The 24,401-nt window shown below is 43.5% G+C and overlaps 1 protein-coding gene across 3 annotated transcripts in view; it reads right to left on the minus strand.

Moving 5' to 3' along the window:
- Window positions 1-8,543: 8,543 nt before the first annotated feature.
- BRF1 (BRF1 RNA polymerase III transcription initiation factor subunit) overlaps window positions 8,544-24,401 on the minus strand; it is a 179,332-nt gene continuing 163,474 nt past the window's right edge. For 2 of the 3 annotated variants that reach the window (XM_063333487.1, XM_063333489.1), the window contains 3 exons: window positions 17,887-17,938; window positions 14,638-14,806; window positions 8,544-12,343 (listed from right to left, as the gene is read on the minus strand). In XM_063333487.1, coding sequence (XP_063189557.1) covers window positions 12,306-12,343; window positions 14,638-14,806; window positions 17,887-17,938 — 259 coding nt within the window. In that variant the 3' untranslated portion in view covers window positions 8,544-12,305. Of the gene's footprint in view, window positions 12,344-14,637; window positions 14,807-17,886; window positions 17,939-19,653; window positions 19,782-24,401 lie in introns of those variants that run through there. The other variant, XM_063333488.1, reaches the window with a different exon arrangement.

A 24,401-nucleotide genomic window follows, 5' to 3' on the forward strand; every position in this document is an offset into this window, starting at 1 on the left:
TTCACAAACGTTCCCCCTGCCTATTGTGAAGTGGCAGATAAACAAATTATTAATCTAAGATATTTATGGTGCAACATTTTACAATGCCTAGTCAGTCTAGCTATATATTAAAAGCTCTTTTGTTTTGTTTTGCGGCACGCGGTGGCTGGTTAGTAGCAGAAGGGAGGCACTCAAGCCTCTTGCTCTTTAAAACAATTAGGACTTTAAATGAAGGCTGAAGCAGATAGGAATGGGATTTCCTCACCTTGCCTCACTCCTGGTGCCTACAAGGCAGACAACTCTGTCCCAACAGCTCACCAGCAGCTCCTTTATATTCAGCGGAGAGAAACAGGCAGCCCAGGGAGTCACCAAGCAAAGATGATGGCTTTAAATGAAGCAAAATGTTCCTAGAGAGTCTGCAGCTCTACAGAGTAGATGTCCACAGATACTTATAGGGCCATGGCTGGCAGTACTACTCTTCAGAGCAGAGAGTGGTGAATTTGGGAGTCAGTGGGATAAACAGGCTGCAGCAAAGACGTGTTGCCAAAACAGAGGAAGAAGATAAGTGAGTCCAACCTGGCCTGGAAACGTGCCCAACCACAATGGCCTTTCTTCACCCACCTGAAACGGTAGAGGCCATCTCACCCCTTTGTCCCCTTGGCCGCCACGCAAGTCAATGCAAGTTGTAATTTGGGAGGAGCTGGGTACTGCAACCTCTGCAATTACAAGCCTGGCAGGGCTGGCAGGAGCGGGCTGACTTTCATTCTGCAAGAGTCACAACACTGCGGATGGCAATTTGCTCCTCATCAGCCCGGTGACCCCGAGAAGTCATGTGCCAGGGCTGAAGGGATGTTCTCATCATGCAGTGCATCTGCCGCTGGGGTCCCAGATGCTTCTCGTCTGTTCCTGGCAAACCGAGGAATTGTTTTTCTCTTGGCAAGTGCCCTTTATTTCAGGACAGGCCTCCACAGAAATACCCGCTGTGGGACAGAGAAAACAGCAGAACCCAGCAAGGGTCTTTATTACCAGGAGCTAATGGAGATGACTGTAAGGATGGTGACAAAATGACAACAGATGCCCCCTATTTGCTACTTTAATATTAGTATCGCAAAGCAGGGGAGAAGATGAAGAGCTGGTACTTCCCTTGATACAGGGAATATGTATCGTTGCTATTGGGATCCTTGGGTCAGTTCACCCTGACTTCCTTCCCAAGCTCCTCCTGAGCAGTGGGGCAGGGAAACAGACTGCCGTTAGCAGAAGGAACCTTCTTCATGTCAAGTCTTTGGAGCTCACAGGGCTTTTCAGAGCAACTTTTAGGGTCCTTGGAGCTCACAACTAGAGAAATTCTCCTCTGCTGAGTGTTAACATCCCAGCAAACTTTCCTCTTTTCCCTTCCATACATTGGTGATGCCATTTCTAACAAGTCCATCACAAGCTCCTATACACATTACAGCATGTTATTTCTTGCTGGTGTGTAGGTGATCCTACACACTCTACCAGGAGAGAAAGGGGAAGGTTTTCCTTAATGGCCTCCGTAGCACATACAGCTGCAAGGCTTTTCCAAGTCTGAAAAATGGCTTTTGAGATTAGATCAGCTAGATCTAGAAAAACTAGAAGGACAAAGGTCTCCAACAGTGCAAAAAGCTGATGCTGAAGCTTGGCCAGGTGTTACAGGGTCAGCAGTCCAGGGGAGGAACAAAGGGTTGGACAGACTAAGAAGGTAGCCAGGCAATTACTCATTTAGTAGGCATTTTTTATTGCTTTTGTGAAGCATGATTCATCTCTTAATATGTGCAGGGACAGTCAATCCTCTGGCTGTGCGAATGAATCACCACAGGCTCCCCACTCCCTGCTCCCCTGAGGCCAGGACCCTGCACAGACAAAACAAACCTTTGGAGGAAGCAGGTCTGAAAGTCAGCAACTGCTTGCATAAAAAAAAAAACAAACCACAAACAAGAACTCGCATATTTAAAGGGATAGAAACCCTCCTTGTCACGGACTGGGTGTTCCAGATGTGAGTATATGCATTACGAGAGAGCTCGCACCTCTGAAGAACGTGGCATTGGTTGCTTAAGCAAGAAATACAGGCCTGGAAGAACCATCGAGACATTGAACGCTTTTTTTTTTTTTTGAGGACAGCCATGTTCCTACCTGTTTTCAGCAAGAGCATCTTATACCTCAGGAAATTTAGCAAGGGTGGAAAGAAGAAAGCCAGGACTTGCAAGGCTGTCCCACATGGACAGGGTCTCAGGGCTCTACCATCTCCTTTTTCTCGACCCCACATGCTGCTGATGCTGACATCAAGAAAGAGATGTCCAGAAGGAGCTGGCACACTGCTGCCCTGCCTGCAAGGGAGCTGCCTATAAACTTCCCAAAAAATCTCGACTGTGGCAATGGAATGAGGCAAGTATACGAGAAATATAATATTTCTCCTGAACTGCATCAAGTTAATGACATTTCCCTCTCCCTTTGCACCTCCGTAAATTATGCCACGACTGTGGAACTCAACGATGTTACACTGATGTAAAACCACTCTTGGGAGGGAACCAGTCAGCGTAAATCATCCCCTTCTATTTCCTTCTACATAATCTGGTGCCAAGCTCCGCCAAAAACAAGGAGAAAACATTCCTGAGATTTTTCCGAAGGCAATAGTCTGTCTAAGCACAACTTTAAATGTCTGCCATTAAAGTTTTCTTCATCTCATTAAAATGGCTTGCAAAACCATCTGCTAGCTAATAAAGACTTTTTAAAGCTTTAATATTGTATTTTATAATGAAATATACTAAGGGGAAAACAGGACATGTATTTAGAAAGACAGAACGGCAACAATCTGGTGTTCTTTCACGGAAAGCCAATGATGTTCGCTCCCATGACTAATTAAAGAGACTGAAGACTTCAGCCCTTTGAACATTTCTTGTACAAATACCATAATTCCTAAATGCATCCACATTTTTATTCAGACTGCTCCCAGACACTGCAGCATTGCTGATATCACACTGTTTTCAGGTTAAAAAAGGCAGATTTCACTTTCATGTCCAACTCCATTCCATTTTGTTAGCTTTTTACATCTCATATATTTATTACAGATTGCAGGGATTCCAATGGGTAATTTTGCTTCCTCTAGAGACATTTTCCCTTTTTGCTGGAAGGTGGGGTGACCACAAGATAGGTCCATAAGGGGACCATAAAAGCCACCATAAGGGTGACTCTGGCACCAGGCAGAGCTTTCGAGTTAAACCAGACTGTCTGTGCCACGCTCCCAGATCAGCCCATGTTGCACCCTCAGACACAAGGACTGTTTTCTTCTTTATGGCTTCTTTTTTCAGCACTCCTGGATGATGCTGTGGCTGGGACGTAGCTGGTTCTGCACTGGCCTCACAATATTCGCCACACTGCCTAACACGCAGAAACTGAGAGCAGCGCTTCCAACAACATCCTTCTCTTCCAAAACCACCAGCAACTGGTATGTTACAGAGAAGGGCAGACAACATAGGCGCTAACATAGGCGCTAAGGGTCTACGTGTGAAGAGGACTAAGCAGCCCCATGCCAATTTGCCAAAAGCCCTTGGTGGTTCTAGATTCCCCCAGCTCATTTCCTTAAGCTACCCATAAGAAATTACACAAGAGACAAGAAATTGTCCAGGTGAGAAACACCAAACCAAAAACAAGACAAGAAAAGCCACCAGACTCAGGGCAAACACATGGGTGAAAACCCTGAGTAATGGCACCGCTCTTTTTCCAGGAAAAGGAGCATTTGCTGTGATGTCCCAGTCCCTTCGCCTGCTGAGCCGCGGAGCTGGGCAGGATCCGGCAGTGAGCCAGATATAATCACTAGCAGAAGAGCAAGTTGGGCGTCATGCTCATGTGAGCAGTTAATGGTAAAGAATAAGGGATGTCGTAGGGAGCCATCTGAGATGGTTTGATCACCCCGCCTTGCAGGGGAAACACAGAGCCTGTCCCGGAGGTGAAATGAGGAGGAATTTCAGGTCACAGCTTACCAGACCAGGTCTCCTCCACTGTGCTTGCAGCTTGCTGCTCTATCTCTGATGTGAGACATCCCTGGCTCCAACACCTGAAGCAACTGATATTTTCATGCTCCAAGTTTCACCACAATTCTCCATCTGTGCTGCTTTTTCCCCCTTTTTGTATCGTTTAACATCTCTGCTCTTCAGTAGTGATTGCTTACTCCCGCTGAGCACCAAGGACTCTGCTTAGAAGGAAAGCTGCAATCCCCAGCAAAGTCCTTGCAATTTATGGCAACAGAGGGAGTAACTTAAAAACACCACCCACCCCCCCCCCAAGCCCCCAAAACCACTTTCTTGGGCGGCACGCCACCCTAGGGCCTAAACAACCTAAGAGCTACCCAGGAATTCAACGATAGCTAAGCTTGGCTGAGAAAGGAGGGTTGGAATGACACTGGAAGAGCCATAGCCTTCCTTCCAAAGCTCATCCAAGTCCTGTAATAGCTGTGTCTTCACCCTGCCTACTTCTGATCTTCACTTGAGGTGTCATGGATGGCCTCCACTGTGTATCTCCTGAGCATCATACGTGCTGTAGTAGTCAAGGAGAATTAACGGATGGGACTGATCCGTGGGCTGAACACAGCCCGTGGGACCCCCAATCTACTTCTCTGCACAGCAATATTAGTATACCTGCTTTTCCCCAATCACTTCTGCAGCAGACTGGGAGAAATATAATCTCCTAAGTGGTGTACCATTATCTCTCATACGAGATGTAGCCCCTTTCACGCCAGTATTATACCCACAAGCAGTGACAATACTTGGGGTCTCTGCTGGGCTGAGGGTTGGCACTACCCCTGGCGATAGAGACCTTTTGCGTACCAAGTGGCCAGGGGAGATCAGAAAATCTACACTTGCACGTGTGCCAAGAACACTGGCCAAAAGTGCTTTAGATGGCATTTTATTAATGCAGTGCAGGCAGCTCCTCTGAACCAATATAAAATACACAGGGAAGATCAACAAGATGAACGCTCCTTCATCTTACCGCAGGCAGCAAAATCCACTCAGACTCTTCCTTGTGGTGCCCGATGGTCCAGAAAGAAAACATGATGATTCACATCGCACTGATTTGCTGTTGGAGACCTCAGAGCTTATGGTAGGTCCTACTGATTTAATGCAGCATGTAGCAGTATCAAACAATTTCCCAGTGGCCTTGTGTGAGAGTTTGCTTGAAAATAGTGACTAGAGTTTTGAAACAATTTGCTATAGCTGTACTTTACCCTGTGCCAACCCATGAATCTTACTTGAATTGTGCCGGTATGTATGTGTAGACTCTCCTTCGGTGAGGTCTTGGAGCATGGGCAGGAATCAAAGCAGACACAAGGATTTAGCCTGTTTCCTCTGAAGAACCATTATTCAATTACAACAGATCCATGTCAGAGTAGTCTATGACCACCTAGAGAGAGAAGGTTTTGACAGCTGCAGCCATCCCCATGCAGAGCTGAAGAGGGATGCATTACGTGCTGCACACTACAGCTGTATCACCACTGAAGTTCCCTTTTCTCACTTATTTTAAAATCAGCAGAATAGGTACCTCCATTTTGCTGGTTAATTAGGCAAGGCAATAAGTTGTGCTTGACAAATGGAGTAAGAAGTGGCTTTGGGCAACATACCACAGTGTCACAAACTGTTTTCACCCCAGAGAACTTTCCTCCCTTTCTTCAATAGTGCTACCACCTCTAGAGACTGTTGCTTGTGGCACAGATCCTCAACTGATATAAGCCAGCAGAGCTCTTACTGCTTGATGTGAAGTCAAGGGAACTGTACCAATTTCTGGCAAATCTGAGTATCTATCACGGATATTTTCACATCACCTTCCTATTAGTTGTTTGCATTTTTAGGAACTTGAGATCCCTGACTGCCAGCAGACATCTGCTTAGGGCACAGACCACGCTCTTCGCATGGAACTTTTACTCAAAAAAATTTGCTCTGAAATCCTTATGCGTCCCAGGGTATTTAACGAAGACCGGGATCAGCCCCTCTACAAGAACGGCAGACTTAGGAGACCCTCATCAAAAAGGAGGAGTCAGAAAACACTTGCCAGCTACACTACCTGCCGAGCCACTTGAGGATGGGTGGCTGCACCGGCCATGGAGTGTCCAACATGCGCTACTGCTCCACAGCCAGGTGGCTACACAAGGCCAGCGTGGGCTGCGCAGTCAGCACTTCAGCCTATTTTTTGTCACGGTTATAAAAAGGCAGAGCTGAGAAATGAGCATGGGGCCTTTTTTTCCCCAAAACCTCGCAGATTCTTCTTTGGGAATGAGCAGCTCGGGGCGGGGGGGAAGGAAACATCTGCAGCAGAAACATGTCCGCCAGCCCGTGTGCGGGACACTGCCACCCATTAACCAGAAATGGGGCAGCTGACATCTCAGGGCAGTTAGAAATCACACCTCGACCCGACAAAAGCAGAGGCGTGCCAGGAACAGTGGCGTGGCCAAAGACTTAATTGTTTAATGCAGCTGTGAGACCAGCTGGGTTTCCAGAGATGTATTATCCTTGGTCCATTCCTATGCTCACCACCTGTTGCACAATCCAACACACATCACTTCAAAGAAATATTCCCTGATCTTTCTGGTTTTCTTAATGTAGTTTTTTTTTTTTCCCCTTAATGTCAAACTATAGGCCTTAAAACCACTCTAAATAATTAATCTCCTTTTTTTTTTTTTTTTTTTTTTTTTTAACTCAAGTGAAACAAAGTCACCCTGCCATCTCCTCTTCCTTACTTGGCTAGGTGTCCTACCTCTTTCAATAACCTCCAGTGGACTGCCCAGCCTACAAATGATGAAGGCGGTGCAGGATATACCATGAAACAGGAGTCTGGAATTTTTGCATGGAAAACGGACAATGCTGCCTCACCTCTGCTGCTGCCAAGATGCAACTTTTGCCCCTCTTAGTCTCTGCCTTTCCCACAGAAGAGCACTGAAGAAAAATGACCTGGTAAGCAGTGTTGGTGCTGTTTCTTTTCATTGCATTGTTCAAATTCCTTTCATTTGCTGTATTTTTCTGCTTTTGAAGAATTGAGAAACTTCACTAAGAGCAGCAAGAGGCAGTAAGAAGGCATTCTTGTTGCAATTTTGCAATAGTAATGGATAATACCATGACTGCCATCCCAGTATCCAGTACAGTGCCGCTTACTGCCAACCCATACAAATGTAAGACTCAGACTAGAAGTCGTTAAATCCTGTGCTCCTAGAGTCACATGGCAAGATGGGAATTTCATTTTGCATTTTTATGAAATGTATGCATCTCCCTCATTTCCATGAAAATGCACAACAGTCCCATAAGAAAAAAACAATTACGATGAAGGAACTCACCAAGTAAATTTGTTAAGCCTTAAGTCACGAATTTTCACCCAGCCTCCTTTCTCGTGTGCCTAACCTGCATTAGTTAGTTATTTTTTTTCACTAAACAACCACCACTCACCAAGACCACTGCCAGATATCGGTGCAGGCATAAGAAATACCCAAAAATATGCTGTAATTCTCTTACACACATGATGGAAGTAGAAAATTACAGCATCCTCTTCTGCATTACAAAACGTGAACCTAAGAATGAGTGTGCTATGATCTACTGGTGACAAATGAAGCTAATATAAAGCTTTGCAAGATTTCAGCTTTATTAACATCATTTAACTTCTCAGACCCTTAAAGGAGGGGTATTTGATGAACACAGCCGGGGGGGACAGAATAGTTTTGCTTGTGAAAGCTTGGTGTGGTAGGGAGGAGAAAAATTAGAGGACAAAGCAAATAAACCGTACAGCTTGGGAAGAGCAAAAATACGAGGCCAAAGCGGCCACTACTTTTTAACAGCTTCGCTGTTATGCGTGAGAGAACAGCATCAGCAACGGACACCACTGGAGAAGTTCCCAACGACCAGTGGGAAGGGTTGGAACAGCTGAAAAGAAATTGAGATAAAAGCATCCCAACGTCAATGAGAGCAGAAGCGCACCTACGTGAGAGTATGGGAACCCAGTGAAATGCTGGAACGAGACATACTTCCTGCCTTATCAAAACTACTGTTAATTGTCTTACGATATGCTAAAACTTTGCCGTTCACACTCCTGAGGATCCAGTAGTAGCTCCACTTCCAGGAAAAAATAAAACTAACAAACACCCATAGGCACCAAGTGTAGATGGGGATTTTGGCCTCCAAACTGTGGCGACCAGATGTTGATAATAATAACGACATGATTTTTTACTCAGCGCACACCTTATTTATCAAGATACAACTTTCAGAAACAAGCACTGGAACAGTTCCACCAAACACACACACTATATTGTTCCCACAGTCAGTTAATTATATAGCTTAGTGGAAAAACCTCGTTAATGTTATGCAGTTTACAGAAAGTATCTACATTTATCAGTGGAACAATATCTCGTAAAAAACACTTGCCTGATTAGACGTGTCTTCCCTTTTAGAGACAAAAGAAAGCTGAATTACAAATTTTGGTTACTATCAAGCAATCATGCAGCAATCCAAAAAGAACATTCATAAGAATGAAGACAGAAGAATCAGAAATTAGCAGGACAGCATGACAGAAGATGGGATAAGCAAGGGCTTTACTTTTTATTTACAGCAAATATATTACAGTAAAAAAGCTTAACATGGCTCATATTGTGGTTGTGTAAGGATGATACATATGCTTACATCAAACAGGTTTAACTTCCTTGGCACTAACTGAACCAAATGCAAGGATTCAACACAAAAATAAGAAACAGAACATTTATTAGGCAAACTTTACATTAACTGTACACATCTGCGACTGGAGTTTCAATGCAATCCAAAGCATACAAACAAGCCATCAGGATGGCAAGAACTTTTTCAACGAACACGTTTAACCCTCAAGACAAGGCTGTCTGGCACCATTTAAAAGTTGCTATACTGAACACAGTGATTTTAAAGAAACGTCATAAGACACTGAAAATGCACTTACCATAGTGAAGAAACACATTATTTTCCTTATTTCTTTCATTTTTTACTCCCACAATACAACAGTGTTGAAAGGCTGCACGGCAGACAAGCTGGATACAACAGCTGGAGGGTTTTGTCTTGTCAAGCAAAGTGACTTGCAGCAAGAGACATGCTTTATGCAACAAAACCGATGACACACAGCTTGTGTGGGTTCAAATAAGAAGATCTAAGAACAACAAACGTTGAAGCCTTATAAGCTCTCTTCATTATAATCAGAATCCTGAGAAAAGCAGGGTCCAAATTACTCCAAGTGAATTTAGGCTCACTTATGTACAACAAAATTGTCCAGATACATCAGCAGTAGTAAACAGAGTTAATGCAGTGTTAATCTTTTTACATTTTAATGACTAGCTATAAAAACAGAAACTAGCATGTTCTAATCTGTTTACATTTCCTGAGCTTAGTTAAATCAAGATGGAATGGACATTATAAAACTCCCGGTAAGTCACCAATAAATTAAAAATGCACATAACCACTATAGCTTAAGAAGCCTTACAATGCTCAGTGAAGTCTGCCTATCCGACACCACGGCCTTTCCTCGAGGACCCCTGTACAGAAACCACGCCGTTAACTTCACCAGCAATACTGAGATGCTACGGAATTGTAGGTCTTTATTTGATTTTTTTCCTTTCCTCTCCAAGCGCCTTTCTAGCAGACTACGCGATAGCCTTTCCTAATCAAATCTTACGAGAGCATTCAAAAACTGCAATCCTCTGCTTCCAGTGCAGGAAACAATGTTCTCAGAAACGCAATGTGCTACTGAAATTCGAGTTTACTAGCGGCGGTTATTTGGGTGGACTCTCAGCTCCTGCACGTAACATCGCTACGCGGCAGCAGGTTTAGTATCCTTTGGGGGAACAAACCGATGAAAATCTACACAGAAGACTGGAGGAAAGACCCTTAGCAATATCATCTTAGGGGTTTCTTTAAGAGTCAACACCACGCATCTGAGAAAAGCACTCGACCTACATGAGTCATACACATGTTTATTTATGCATGTTTATTTCCTGCATAGAGAATAATGTGTACCTTGGAATAAAATCCAAGCTTTGAGAATATACTGAGAGTATGGGTATGTGTAATAGCGCTATTGGCAGATTAATTCAAAGCCAAATGCTCAAACTCATCTGTCTCAAAGACTTGCAGAGCATGAACTTCGACAAAACAAACTGCTTTTTAAAAAATTTCTGCTTATAGCATGATTTTGAATTTACGGTGTAGATAAAAGAGAGGTAGAAAGGTTTATCTCCTCAGTATCATTTTCTGTGCAGTATTTATAAAGTATCAGAAAAAATCTATAGTTTTTCTGTGAAAATGCCAGCTTTTCCCCTAAGAATTATACGGAATCTCTTTCCACTTAAGTGCCGCAAACTAAGTAACTGAAATCTAGTTCAGAAGAGCTCTTCTTCCCATTAGCCTCACTACATCATTTTTGCTACCGAGTTCTGCTTTTAAGAAGTCATTGCAGAAATACTCCTCTACAGGGCTCAACAGTATCTAGCAGATACAACCTACCCAACAAACTACATTTACCAGCCAAATAATATCAAGCCTGCTCCTAAAAGAAAAGCACTTGCTCTTGCTCTAGTTACACGATCCCTCTTTTGCATGCTACTGGGAGGGACGGAAGAGGTATGGAAGGCCATCTGGCCCTTCCCCTCTTTGGTGACGACCACAGGTATGAGCATCATCGTCACTCTGGCTGGCAGTAGCTAGAGAGCTTCCCAAGGCAGCGTCTTTTCCTGCCATGATCCACCCTCCGCAGCGGGAGGATGGATGGTGCTGTAGTGATGAGCACTCCTCAAAAAGGGCAGGAACGACAAGCTGACCAGGAGAGACTGCGTAACAAAAAACACATTGGTAGGATAAATATCTCTCTTTCCCTGGTGTAAGACAAGCTGCAGTGCTACAGTTTTCATGATTGTCACGAGACAAGGGAGAGAGATGAAAACATCTTGGCTCCTGCAGCTGCAGTCATCAAGAGCGTGATCCGGAGTGCAGCGCATTTCCCACTCAGCTGAGGGCCTCGGACCCAGCAGTGCCAGGGAAAGTCAGGTCAGAGGCAACAGGGTGGGATTGGGCAACAGGGGCTCCATCCCTGATCCCCGCTCTCACGGCGTTGCGAGAGCTGGTGTATCTGGCTGAGAAGGACCCGCCTGTTGACATTTCGGGGGGCACGAGGCTGGAGCTCCACCATTATTCACGTAGCAGCAACTGTTCAAGGGTGGGATTTGAGCCATGAAAGTCAGACTGCTGCATGGTGACCTTCAATTTACCCACAGAAAGTTAAATAAATTACAATAAATTAAATTCAGCCAAAGCAGATGCTAGCTTATTTATTAAAAAGCTCAGCTTTCTCTTTCTTTCAACTGGTTTTAGAGACAGGCAGCCCTCGGAAGCAGACCTTCACTCTAACTCAGTCGGACAAGAGCAGCTCCACAGGACGGGCAGGGTGACCCTCCTGCAGAAATACCAGCGGCAACAAGACCTGGCTGTCCCGAGGGACGCCCAGCAAAGGCACGTGAGCACACCATCTTCACCCACTTGCTCTCTACACTTCTTGCCTCGCCCAGGTCTTCTCCCTCCTTCCACACAAACCGCACCGGACTCGCAGTGGAAGATGATTCTCCGCTGCCAACTATTCGCCTTCTATTGTCATATCTTTTCAAAAATCCATGAATTGATTAACATAAAGAAGTCTTTACTTCATTTCAGAGAAACCGATACTGCCCTGCAAATATATAACTTGTCATTAATTTTTGATAGGCCTGGGTAAGGAAGCTTGTATACAATAACAGGGTCATGTTTACAATACAGGTTGGAAAGGTTTTCTTTCTTTCTTTCTTTCGGTTATAGCATTATGAGACAACTAATGCTACTGGACTCAAATAATCAACAGGCAAACTTCTCGTTTTCACCTGTCCTCCTATCTGTCCTTCAATCTGCTCCCTTTCAACAGCATGCCTAAAAGCAGAGTCACATAAATAAGAGATGTGTTGCTTTCAGCCACGCATGCTTTATACACAGTCTATTTTGTCTCTTTTCTTTTGTCCTCTGGAAACATTACTCCCATTAATTTCATCCTTAAACTACGATCCACCAAAATAAAAAAAAAAAAAAAAATTCAAGTACAAACCCAAACTTTATTGCTGGGTTACGGGTCAATGTAAACTGACCAGAGTCAATGCCAACCTAAAATTCGCTTTACAAAAGTAAGGATTGTTCGATTACATTTGCCGACCATAGACAGCTTCTTTCACTATTCATACAGTTTGAAGACTGAAGATTTGCTGGGAACAAGACACAGTCCATGTCCGTTGGAAGTAAAGGGAACTAATAGCCATCATCATCGTCCATATCACAGCCATAATCTGAAACACACACAAAGACATATAAAAATGCAAGTATTTCAGGTAGCTGGAAGATACGACAAAAGTATTCCTACTTTCAGGTTGTTTTCCTGCTGTGTAACTGGATGGTAAGTTTTGCCTTAAGCAAGCAGTTTAAAAAAATCAAATATTTTCTTAGGGCTAAATAAAAAGTTCTTGCATGTACTTTGCTCAATGAAATAAAATTATTTGCAAGCGTGTATGTGCAAATATCTCTTCTCACTTGTCACTGGAGCCTCATTTAGGAATACTTGGCACATGGATATGTGAAACACTTGGTTTAATTTAGAGGTTAAGGTGATCAAGCGTGATTGTCAGATGTAATTTGGAACACGGTGGCTGATAAGCAGCAGCATACACTTACAAGTAGGCACGGTTCTCACTAGACATAGCCACCAAGAAAAAAAGCTGCCTTGTTTATATTATTCATGGATTTATAAGCTGAAACTGCAAGGGTTCAGAGATAGCTCAGGGTTCCCATCAACATCAAAGCAGTCGTGCAACGAATCCTGACCAACACATCTGACTCAGATCTCCCGTATCTACTTTCTCTTAGAAGAACAACTTAAAATTTTGCCCATTTTTTTAATCTAGTTTTGTCTTATGCAATGCTGAGTAGAAAGACTGTGGGATGTGTGTGTCAGAAGGCATGTCTGTGTGTTTCTAATGCACCAGTTTCTCTTCTGTGTGCTTCTGAATGCAGTGAAACAGATATTTTCTGTTGCATAGTTGAACCTAAGGATAGCTATTACCTACGAGCATTCAGTAAAGTTCACCTTTGTATTCCAAATCCAATACAGTGCAACATTTCATCCAAAGAGTCGAGCAAATGCTCGGAAGCAGAATTAAGTGTAATCTATAATAATTTGTGTAGAATGGGTGAAGTTCACCATCTGTAATTCCTGCAGTTACTCCAGGCAGACAGGTCTAAACCCACGAAGAAAGCAGTTAGAAAGGAGTTATTTGCTCTGCTAAGCAGCTCTGCGCACCTGTGTTTGAATTCTGGGAATACTCCTTTCCTTCTATAATTTTTTTTTAAACTCTTGATTTTTCAGCTGTTGTCCAGACGAGACAGGGAGTAGCGGAATGTTCTCAGAAGGGTTTAAAAATAGTAACATTTACAAAGAAAAAAAGCCCAGTGACCTTTATTCTATTTTTGTGGGGGGTTTATTAATAAACATAGACCCACCCTCCCCAACATGGGTGCCTTTTCTTGGGAACATTATTCTAATAATAAATGCAGGCAACAAACCGTTTTTCCTACGGTTTGGCAATTATTTTCCAGTGGAGAAATCAATTTAAAAGCAACAGACACTTTTGTGAAATGTATACATATTGTCCTGGAAAGCTAAATTGATCGTACTGGAAGGATTTTTGCAGTAAATAACATTTCAGTAGGAAACTTATTTCCATCTTGCTTTTTCACAACCCATAATTAGCAGCTCTCTTTTTAGAAATATTTTTGTATCTTTTCAAAGCTTAACTTCTAAGGGGAAGTTTTTAATAAAGGATAAATGTGGATGTGTCCAGCTAGGAGAAACCGCAGCAGAGAGGATACTGCCTTTTCCTGTCAGCAAAGAAACCTAATTAAATGAGTGGCTTTGCTGGGTAACCCAAAGAAATTAGCACGCATCTGTGGACCATACAGCACACCGTACGCTATCAATGCAATTTCTGTACTTGCTGAAGAACTCTTTCCTCCTAGCGCTTTCCCCAGAAATAGAGTGTGACAATTCATAGAATCATAGAACGGTTCAGGTTGGAGGGGACCTTAAAGATCACCTAGTTCCAACCCCCCTGCCATGGGCAGGGACACCTCCCACTAGACCAGGCTGCTCAAAGCCACGTCCCCAGGGCTAACGGACAACCTGGATGTTGCTGCAGCCCCAGCTGAAGAGGCAAGCAGGAGTAGGGAGGCAACAAGCCCAAAGCGCTGCTGACGGAGAGGTTACTGACCCCATAATTCCTCAAATCCACATTAATAAACCTAATTCTGAGGAAGGCATAACATCAGTTTGTTCCTGGGAAGCCCTCTTAGCCTAAAGCTCGACATGCAAAGTCTTCTCAGGAGGAGCCTCTAAGAAGGTCAGGTTTCGGACAAGGGTGACTCCAGGCTTTCCCACAGGAACGTACAATGCCAGAAAGGCAGTAGGCGTTCCGCACAGGACCAGCAGCCGGAGGACAGGGACAAGCAGGGGAACCCTGCGACAATGAACCCCACAGCACCGGTAGATGGCAATTCAGACAGCATCCAAGCTTACAGCATCCCAGCTTACCATTTCCTCCCATTAACTGCAAGGCGCTCATGCAGTGATCATCATCTTCTTCTATTTCTTCCTCTTCCACCTCTTCATCGGGGTTGTAAGCTACTGGGCCACTCTCCACTAGCACAGCTGCTGGTTTTTCTAAGTCGGGGGCTTCTGCTTGTGCATTTGGAAAAGTCACCTGCAAAAAAGAAGAGGGGAGGGTAGAGCAGCCCTTCCTTTTGGTTCAGTATTTGTACAAAATGTCAGCAGCTTCCACATAGGGAAGCCCACATCCAGTGCTAGAGGCTTAGCTCTTCCAGGGGATAGGAAAGTTGCTCAGTGAAATGTCGCCCAAATGAAAGTCAAGAAGAAACACCCACAGTTTTCACATAATTCATCTCCAGGTAAGCGAAATTTCCAGAGATCTTAACAGCAGAACAAGGATCCTCTTGCAAGCACAAGGTAAGGAGAAATCTGGGAGCAAAGGCTCCTCAGCAGAGCTCTGTGGGAAAACTTACAACCTTTTCCTCATTGTCCTCAACTCACAGCAAGCCTATTACACAATAACAATGTTATTGACACTTTAATGATAGCAAAACTGTACCCTTCAAATCAGTAAAACCCCAACATGTATTAGTTTTGACAGCTCTGGTTGGATTTATTTGGAGGCACAATGAGCTGTGGAACAAATAGCACTCTTTAGACAGCACTTAATGTGATGGCAGAGCACTAGGTTGATAATACACGCCAGCACCTGTAACATGACCTATGAAATTCACCAGAATAACGATCCCCAAACACTAAGTTGGGAATTCATCACTGATGAGACCCGTTCCATATGTGCACCTCCCCAGCTGCTCCAAGGTTAGGCAGGACACAGCAGGAGGGAGAGAAAGGACAACACCGCAAGGAGACAGAGGTGAATTCTGAGGTAATACCATCTTCAGTTCACTAATGACTGATCTGTGAATGGGGCAGGAACCAGCAACATGATCTGCCCCTGCACAACCTGGGCCCTGGCCTGGCACCCTGGTGGTCTCATTTCCATGGTGTGCTCAGTCTAGGGCTCCATCTCCTTCTCTCATCCAGGGAAGAAACATCACAGGAGCTTTATCTCCACCAGTTTTGTAACAGGGCACTTTTACCCTCCATCCTGTCCTTGGACTATCTGGGGTTTGTACACCAGAGCCTGTGGCACAAAAAGGACATCCCACTTGTGACAACTTGAAGAACATTAAAGATTAACTATTAATGCTTTGTCATGTAAGCAATTTCAAGATGGGAATGCTTAACAGTACCTGTCACTAGTCAGCAGTTATCAGCATGGAGAGTCATCTCCCCTACTAGGAGAGATGGAAAAGGCTGCGACCACTTCCTTCAGAAGGCCAGTGGTAAGGCGCTCCTAACAAAGAAAAGTCCAAAGGAGACCACGAAACCCCAACTCCTTTGGTCCCTACCACAAGAAAAGTCCTACAGTGCTTTAGGTTTCAAATTAGAATACTCAGCTATGTACTATTGCATCTTCTCCAGTTTCATTGGCAGTAAGTTCTGATTCAACACTGTAATTTATTTTTTTTATTTATTTATAAATGTATTTACTTGGGATGCGGTAACTCTCAGAATCCCTGTAACTCCAGGCACTTTAGAGATACACCATAAGAGAAAGTCCCTGTACCAAAAAGCTGACAGCCTAATGATTCAAACATCAAAGCTGTTCCGTAACTTGTTATATACCGTGCCAGTCAACCTAAAGAATCTCCCTTAGTTTTCCAAAGTCACCTAAGGGTTTGCTCCAATAGCTCATTAATAGGGCAAAAGACACCCATTAATTTTAATAGAAAATCAAGTATTTCAGTATTCGGATCACTCAAAGACAGGTTTTCATGATTTTTTAATGCTCAAGTTAATCATATTATTTAGAGGAACTTCCCTCCAGTTTATTTTATATTTCCTACCACTGCTTTTGCCTCTAGAGTGATCAAATTGAGTCCATCTAGGGTTTTGGTATAAGCTGAAATAGACACAACAGTTTGAGACGAATCGGCATCATAACATATATCAATTTATATGCTTAAAAGTATCCATCTGCTCTGAAAAAATGGGTGACTATAAAGGAGCTACAATTGAGTCATTATTTTTTAAAATTGCACCATGCTAATTAAAATTTGACCTTCTTCTAATTATCACGTCCACTTCCACACTGCTATACTTCTAAAAATGTGCAGAGTTTTCTAATGAGCATAGCATAAGAAGTGAAAATGTATTTCCCCAGGCAGGATATCAAACTGTTTCTGAAAATCAACGGGTTTCAGTCATTTTAAAAATACGTCAGTCAAACAACGCCTTTAAATAGAACTTCCTGAATTCACTTCCAGACATCCTGGACTGCAGTTTGGCATCTGTCTACGTATGGATGGGCAACTGTCAAAGCCTGTTAAACTACTCAAGGTAACTGGTTTGCTTGCAAAGGGAACGTCAGCGTCACGTGTTCATGGGAAAGAGAAGAAGAACAACTATTTGGAATAGCATTTTTAGATACGCAGTAGAGAGTTATTTTATCATACACAAAATGCATATGCCTACTCTGTACAGTGTGAAAATAATAGTGAAAGAAAGCCGTTATTGCCACGACTGATAATAATCACGATGCCTTTGGCAGAAAATGCAGGTGCACAAAGCCACCCAAGGAGGGTTTCTGGCGGTGGCCAGTTAGTAGCACTGGCTTTTCTCTGGCACTGTGGTATTTTCAAACTAAACAAACAAACCAGCCAAAGAGTAAGCCATGCTATATAGGGTAAGCTGTCACTTTGTGTTTCCTCACCGGTCTCCCGCAGAAGCCCAGCCCTTCCCTTGGGTCAGCACTGGCTGCCCAGAAGCGGCGTTTTGCATCATCCCCTTCTCCCTGGGGACAGTCCAAGTGCTGAGAAACAGGCATGAGCTCTGCCCTCTCCTACTCCTCCTGCCCACTTGTGTGATATGCGTCTTTTTAGATGCTTGCAGGGAGTTTTCTCTTTTTTTTTTTTTTTTTTGCTGTCTAACCAGGCATTAGGAGGCTGTGCTACTATTACTGATGGATAAGCAAGGGCAAATCTTGGTTAGAAAACAGGCAACCTCAGCTTTGCAGTGTTTGCAGTAACCAGGTCCTGGTCTGATCAGAGAAACAAGACTCTAATTTCTTTTGCCCGTATCTACCACATAACCAGAGCTGGGCTGAGAAGGGCTTGTGGGAATTTCCAGACTCAAACTGTTGCACTAGGAGAAGTGCTGGACTTCACATACCTCTTCAGTGGCAGCCTTTTTAGCAAGCTGTGTTGAAATCAAGGGTCTTAATCTGCAAAGAAGGAAAGAAGAAATGGTGAACATCAGAAGTTACACCGCGCAGAAGAAGGGTTTGACACAGAGTATTCACTCTCCAGTGAAAGCACTTTGCTAGGGTTATGTCGTGCAATTACTTTTTTAAAGATATCAGCTAAAGAGCAGAACGCCACAATAATTAATACACACATTCCCTTCTAAGCGTCTGCCCCGGTTCAGCATAATAAGAAAAGATGCCTGTCAACAAGCACAGGAGCAAAACCTCTTCTCAAACTGCCGCCCCAGCTCAGACCGAAGGTCTTTGAAATAGGTGGTTTTGTCACCTATTACAAAAGTCAAAAAGACTCAACTGATTTTTTTGGAAGAACACAGACGTGGCAAAAATGAGCCACACTGTGAATTACCCAGCACCGCTCTGCAACTGCTTCCCTGTATTTGATGATATACGGAGGATACCAGTACGATTATACAGGCAGGATATCATAGTCATCGCAGGCGAAATTCTAACCTCCAGCTACAGAAATCATCATCAAAAACAAGGGAGCCTGCATAATTTGAATGAGAAATGACACAACTTGAACATAAACATTCCTACAAATTCTGCATCAGATACGATAAAGACCCGCATATTTGGGGAGAAAAGGTGGATCAGTATTACGTTAGAGCTAAGTGTTAAATATTGTTCTTTCTGAAAAACATTTCATAGCCTGTTGTTTCCTTACTGCCATGAAGGCTGTTCTCAATCCATCATTTAGTGCTGCTCTCTGGTCTCTCCTCCTCATCTAGATGTATCTCGTCACGAAGAGGATGACTTGCTTTCTACTGAAACACTGCTCAGACAGCTCCTCAAGTACGTCTTTTAACTAAGTCTAGGCAAACAACTTAATGAATACCAATTTATGTCTCCAGAGATAGAGTCTTTTATGATAAGCAGTACCTTTCTTCTCATTTTTCTATTAGTCATTCCTCCCTGTTAACACACAAATACGGGTTGTTTTCCTACTTATTTATTTATTTCAAATAATCAGCAGGAGGAAACAAAACCCCAGAGAACAAGCAGGGGAGACTCAGATCATTATCTCTGATGGAGAAGACTATTAAAATACAAGATACTGGCTAAGCTCCAAAAAGATTCAGAAATCGGTCATCTCCGAAATGCTTTGCAAGATCCAAAAAGCATTTCGGCAACCAAAGTAGTCCAAGGTGCCTCCTTACAGTAGATCTAAACAAAAAGAAGCCATGGGAATGCTGCAGGAGCTGTACCACTGAAGGATCCAGAACACATTGTTCTGCTACAGACACTTCTTGTCATATTTCGTAATTATCAAAAATGTCAAGAAAGAGATACTCTTGACCCACATAAACTATCTATTACTTACAAATCCTCATGGACTTCTGGGCTTAGAGAGAATGTATCTGAAGGCATGAGCACACTCTTCCCTATGCATCTTGTCTTCTCTTTCCTTTATCTAACCTGAATTGTAGAGTTTTCATGGAATCATAGAATAGTTTGGGTTGGAAGGGACGTTTAAAGGTCATCTAGTCCACCTCCCCTGCAATAAGAAGGGACATCTTCAACTAGATCAGGTTGCTCAAAGCCCCATCCAGCCTGACCTTGAATGTTTCCAGGGATGGGGTATCTACCACCTTTCTGGGCGACCTGTGCCAGTGTTTCACCACCCTCATCGTAAAAAACTTCTTCCTTATTTCCTAAAAGTTGAGACTACCTACCTACTGTCAATCAGCGTTTTCCAAAAGTCAACCTGTTTAGATGCTTACAAACGTGGATGCAGCAATGTCAAAAGGTTATGTAGCTGGAGGATGCTAATTACCAAACAGGTTGTCTTTCATTGACACGACTGAAAAAAAACCAACAGGGGTAAGAAATGAAGGACTTTTATTTTCAACCAGTAGTGGTGATTACTGCAATTAACATTGTACCAAAGATAGCACCTATTTCCTCCTGCTACCAAAAGACATCAGACCTCCCTGGAGCACCCTGAAATCTTTCCTCCCCCCAATTAAAATCAAGCTGTTGAGTAAGACTCACGAGGTAATCAGAAACTGCTGACATTTCTTCTAGAGCAAATTATACATGCGCTCACACAGTGAAGAAAACAATCACAGCTATAGGAAGCAGAGAGTAAACATTCCAGTTTCATTTTAATTAAAATGGTCCCCTAACGAAAATAAAAAGATTCACGCTTATGAAAAGCCTATTTGCAAACTTTAGCGCTAAATCCAAGAGCCCTTCTATACCATTTTTCAGCAGCGAGTGATTCTCACACCCAAACTGAAATTAAAGCTGTATCTCTGTTCCACGATAATTGCTTACAAAGCATACGTCTTCACTTCATTACTAGAAATATAGCGCTGCCATTCAATTTGGGCAATACAGTTTCCCTCTCAGCACAATACCTAACGTATCCCAAAGCAGCGGGTCGGATTCTGCTGCTGCTCTGGCTGTTGGGTACCTGCTGCAGCGTGGACCCGGAGGCATCACTCACCCTGTGGGCTGAACAGCCCAGCTCGCTGCCCCTCCGTACTACGTGCTACCTACAAACACTAGCAACGAAAACTGAAAAAAGGTAAAATTATCACAAAGAGAGACAAAAACTTATTTCATCCCCCCCCAATGTCTTTGATTAAAATTATATAAAAGTTATAAATATATAAAAAGAGGAAATAATTTCTCTCCCTTGGCTCTCCTTATGCCTATGAAGAACCCCACTATTTCTGTACAAAACCATTTAGGAAGGTTTTATAGTGGGGTTTTGTTTTGTTTCTTAAATGCCCTGACCTCCTTAAACCAGAGCAGCTGCTGCCACACCAGCCATATGGAGCAATAATTTACTGGCTGCCATGGCTACAGATACGGGCTCCTTCTGCTGTCTGGCTGCACCACAGAGGGTGGAAAAAAGTGTCTTCATAGAAGAGCACAACTGCTTTCAAGGGTGGGAGAGGTCTGCGCATTAATGATCAAAAAAGCAGCTTGAAAAAACATGTAACTAAAGCCTCTTATCCAATTTTTAACGTGCATTACTCAACCTCATCTGTAGAAGGCTATCAAGAAGCACACGTGCACATACACACAATATGTGCAAATTCCCGTCCATCAAAGTCCAGTTTGAATTCAGGGTTGCCAAGTTCCACAAATAACAACAATGATGTGCTGCATTAAGATACGATCCCATATATGCTAAAGCACCAACAGCCTCCATTGAAAAGGTAATGGTGCAACTGGTCTTCCCAAGTGTTTCAGTAGCTGGTCCCTCTTTAAGACGTTTTCTAGTTTGGGTGACTTTCATTATGAACTTTGCAAATTAATACAGTACCTTTGTGGGAGGGAGTAACAAACCAAACAACTTTCTGAACAGCAATGGCATCCGTAAAAGGCGAAAAAAACCCGATTTCACACAGCCCCAAGTGTTATATCCACATTTCAAACTACTTCAAAAATTATGCATATTTACAAATGCTCATGTCAGCCAACGCACATAACACTGGAAGCAGATAATCTTGACATGTTTGTGACGAAAACTAATGGCACGGTACATAGCATCAGAGGCTGCTCCCTGCCGAATCTGCTCTGCTCTCAGTTGAGATGTGCATGATAACATCTAGTTTTGTCCTCCAGCTTAAGCAATTTAAAAGAAGATTCAATATAATAGCTCCTGACAGGGCTGGAGATCACACAGACTGAACTTTCAAAGTGAGCAAATTCTCTGAAAAACAAGCTGGCTGTGACAAACAACTGTTTTTATTTTGCTTATTATTTAATAACAAAAGATTACACAGCACAGTACATAAAATAGAAAGAGCATTGTGAGACAATAAAACCACCTCACTTGCACTGGACTTTTTGCCCACAGAAAAGGTTTACGATACCACAACAATCTCCTCAGTGTAATTCAGAAACTCACCCAAAGCTCTGTTTCTCACTGAATTTTAGTCTACCCAAGTAGGGAACATCTTATTGCTGCCTACCGCCCATACTAATTTTATACGTAGACGGTCCCAGAATAGGCGATGGAAAGCAGAGATACAAGAGAGCCCGCAGCCACAAGCCTGCAGTGTAATTATGCAGGTCATCTAAGACAAATGCCCATAAAATCTATATAACCCTACCGCAGGCCTTTCATATGTATGCCACTTCAGTGACAGAAAAAGCTATTGAGAAACAATTTGGTGAGAGACTGGTCGTGCTCTCCACGCTGGCTGAGATCCTCCTTCCACCTGAGGCCAGATGGTTTTGCCTCAGGAGGTCAGTTTACCAGACATCTGCGTGAGAAGGAAATTAATATAAATGTTTACCCCGGCTAAAAGTGCCCTTTAATTAGGTACTGTCAATGTTATCCTTACCGGAAAGCTGGGAATTACCTCTGTGCGAGGACTTAATGCTCTTGTTGGAAATACAACAGCGTCAGGAGATACCAACCCACCGTTCTGCCATTAGGTCAGGACAAAGGGGTGACCCTCCCGGACCTGGACCACTGCTCTTTTCCAGAGGGCGAAACAGAGACTGCAATCACGACCATGACCCTGGAGCACTTTGGGATTTATACATCCAGCTGCGGACCCCACTGTCTTCTACATCTCTTTCTGGCTGAGACGTGGGTGCTCACAAGAGCCGTTCCCTTCCGTAGAGAGGAAACTGAGGCACATGGCCAAGGCCATGGCAGGTTGTGACACCGACAAATGGCTGCCTGATGCCCTGAGGACAGGGCTGAGGTGTAAGGGTGTGCTGTGGCACACCAGAGGAAGTCCAGATACAACCACAGACAACATCACACTCTGCAAAAAGACAAAACGCCTCTGATGCTCACACCTTGAAACCGCGTGTGCCTGAATGTGAGGCAGGCAGCTATTTTTGGCTTTCTGAAGGCCAGGCTGACCAGCCTTTCGCCCAGCCCAGCTCACCATCAGCATAAAAGCTCCAGGGAGTTCCCCTGAACCACTCTCCACAGTGACAGGGCTGCAGAGACACCAGCCAACGACCAAAAGACACCAACTGAAGGGCACATCCACATTGCAATGAGCTCAGCTCACGCACAGCAAGGTCCCTTGGACCTGGCTAATCCTGGTGCTGCCAGCTGCACAAATGTGACTGACAGAGGAGCAGGGAGGGTCTAAACCCTGCTAGATGCTACCAGGCACCTGGGCAGAAAGACTAGGATGAGTTGAGCAGTGTCTTGAACCAGCTACTTCAAGCTCTGCTCCAACATGCCTGCGTGAACTCCACCAACTAAACCAACACAGCCAATATTCTCCTCCTGTTTCCAAACAAGCAACGCTACAGAAAGAGGCATTTCATGCAGAAAAAAGCAAAAGATGAAGTGACAACAAAAACTAGAGTGAAATGAGAAATTGTTCCCACTTCTGATTCCCACTCAGTCCCTCTTTCATGCCGGATCAGAGGAGCTTCGCTTTCATCAGCGCAGCATCAGACAACGCAGCGCCGAGAACATCTTCAGCGCTAATGAGATTGGCCTCTTATAGCTAATGCCCAGGCTTACGTTTCTAGGGACCAAAACTCACAGGAGTAAACTGCCAAAAAATAAGAATCTCTATCATTCATTAAAGGATATATTTATCAGTGAGGAATTACGTACCTACGCCAGTCACCAATACGCTTTCGAAAAGCAGGAACTTTGCTAACAAATCATGAACGATACACCTATTTCAGGCTTTTCAGAGAGGGGCAGAGGCCATGATACCTGACTTCAATAACCCAACTCAGAGCGGGCAACATTTTTCTGCAAAGCTGCAGCATGCATTCCTCAATTAGATGCTGTAAAGTAGCAACTTGCTGTTTTTTCCACGGACTAAACCAAAAGATTTTCAACAGCAAAAATGAAAAGAATGAAATCTAAGGCCACCTTATTGGGTCCAAACGAAATTACGCTACTGCAGCAGATCCAAAACAATCTCTGCAGATATCTGCTTCTAAAGGAAATTGCTGCAGACCATGGGAAATTACAATTGCTCCAGGACAAGAAAGGCTGACTGATCTAATATTTCTGGTTGACACACCTTCTTCCTGGGTTTGTCAATAAAGATACTGATGAGCTCATCTCTCCACAGGTCAGGAAAATATTAGTTGAAAATATGCTATTCCTTTCACCGTGGAAATTTTTCCGGATGAAATGATGGCAGCAAGGCAAATCTGCACCTTGCTGGGAAAAGCTACTTAAAATAAGGAAGCTATGAAGCATTTTAATGAAAGTAAATGAGTAATCACAATGGTCTCAGCTAAGCAAGTCTAATGGCAGTGTCCCTTTTAAAACATGGGCGTGAGACAACTCATGTGGTGACAATCGAAATACGTCTTGTAGTGCAGTCTTTCAAATGGCAACAGTGCAGAATGCATCCATTCCGGCAGAAAGCACCATTAACAGGAGACAAGGCAAATATAAATAATTTTTAAATCATGCTTGGAACTATAGTAACAGAAATGAAATTTAAAAAGTTAAATGAAC

Source organism: Chroicocephalus ridibundus, chromosome 4 (genome assembly GCF_963924245.1).
Source record: "Chroicocephalus ridibundus chromosome 4, bChrRid1.1, whole genome shotgun sequence".
In the NCBI taxonomy this organism is placed as follows: domain Eukaryota; kingdom Metazoa; phylum Chordata; class Aves; order Charadriiformes; family Laridae; genus Chroicocephalus; species Chroicocephalus ridibundus.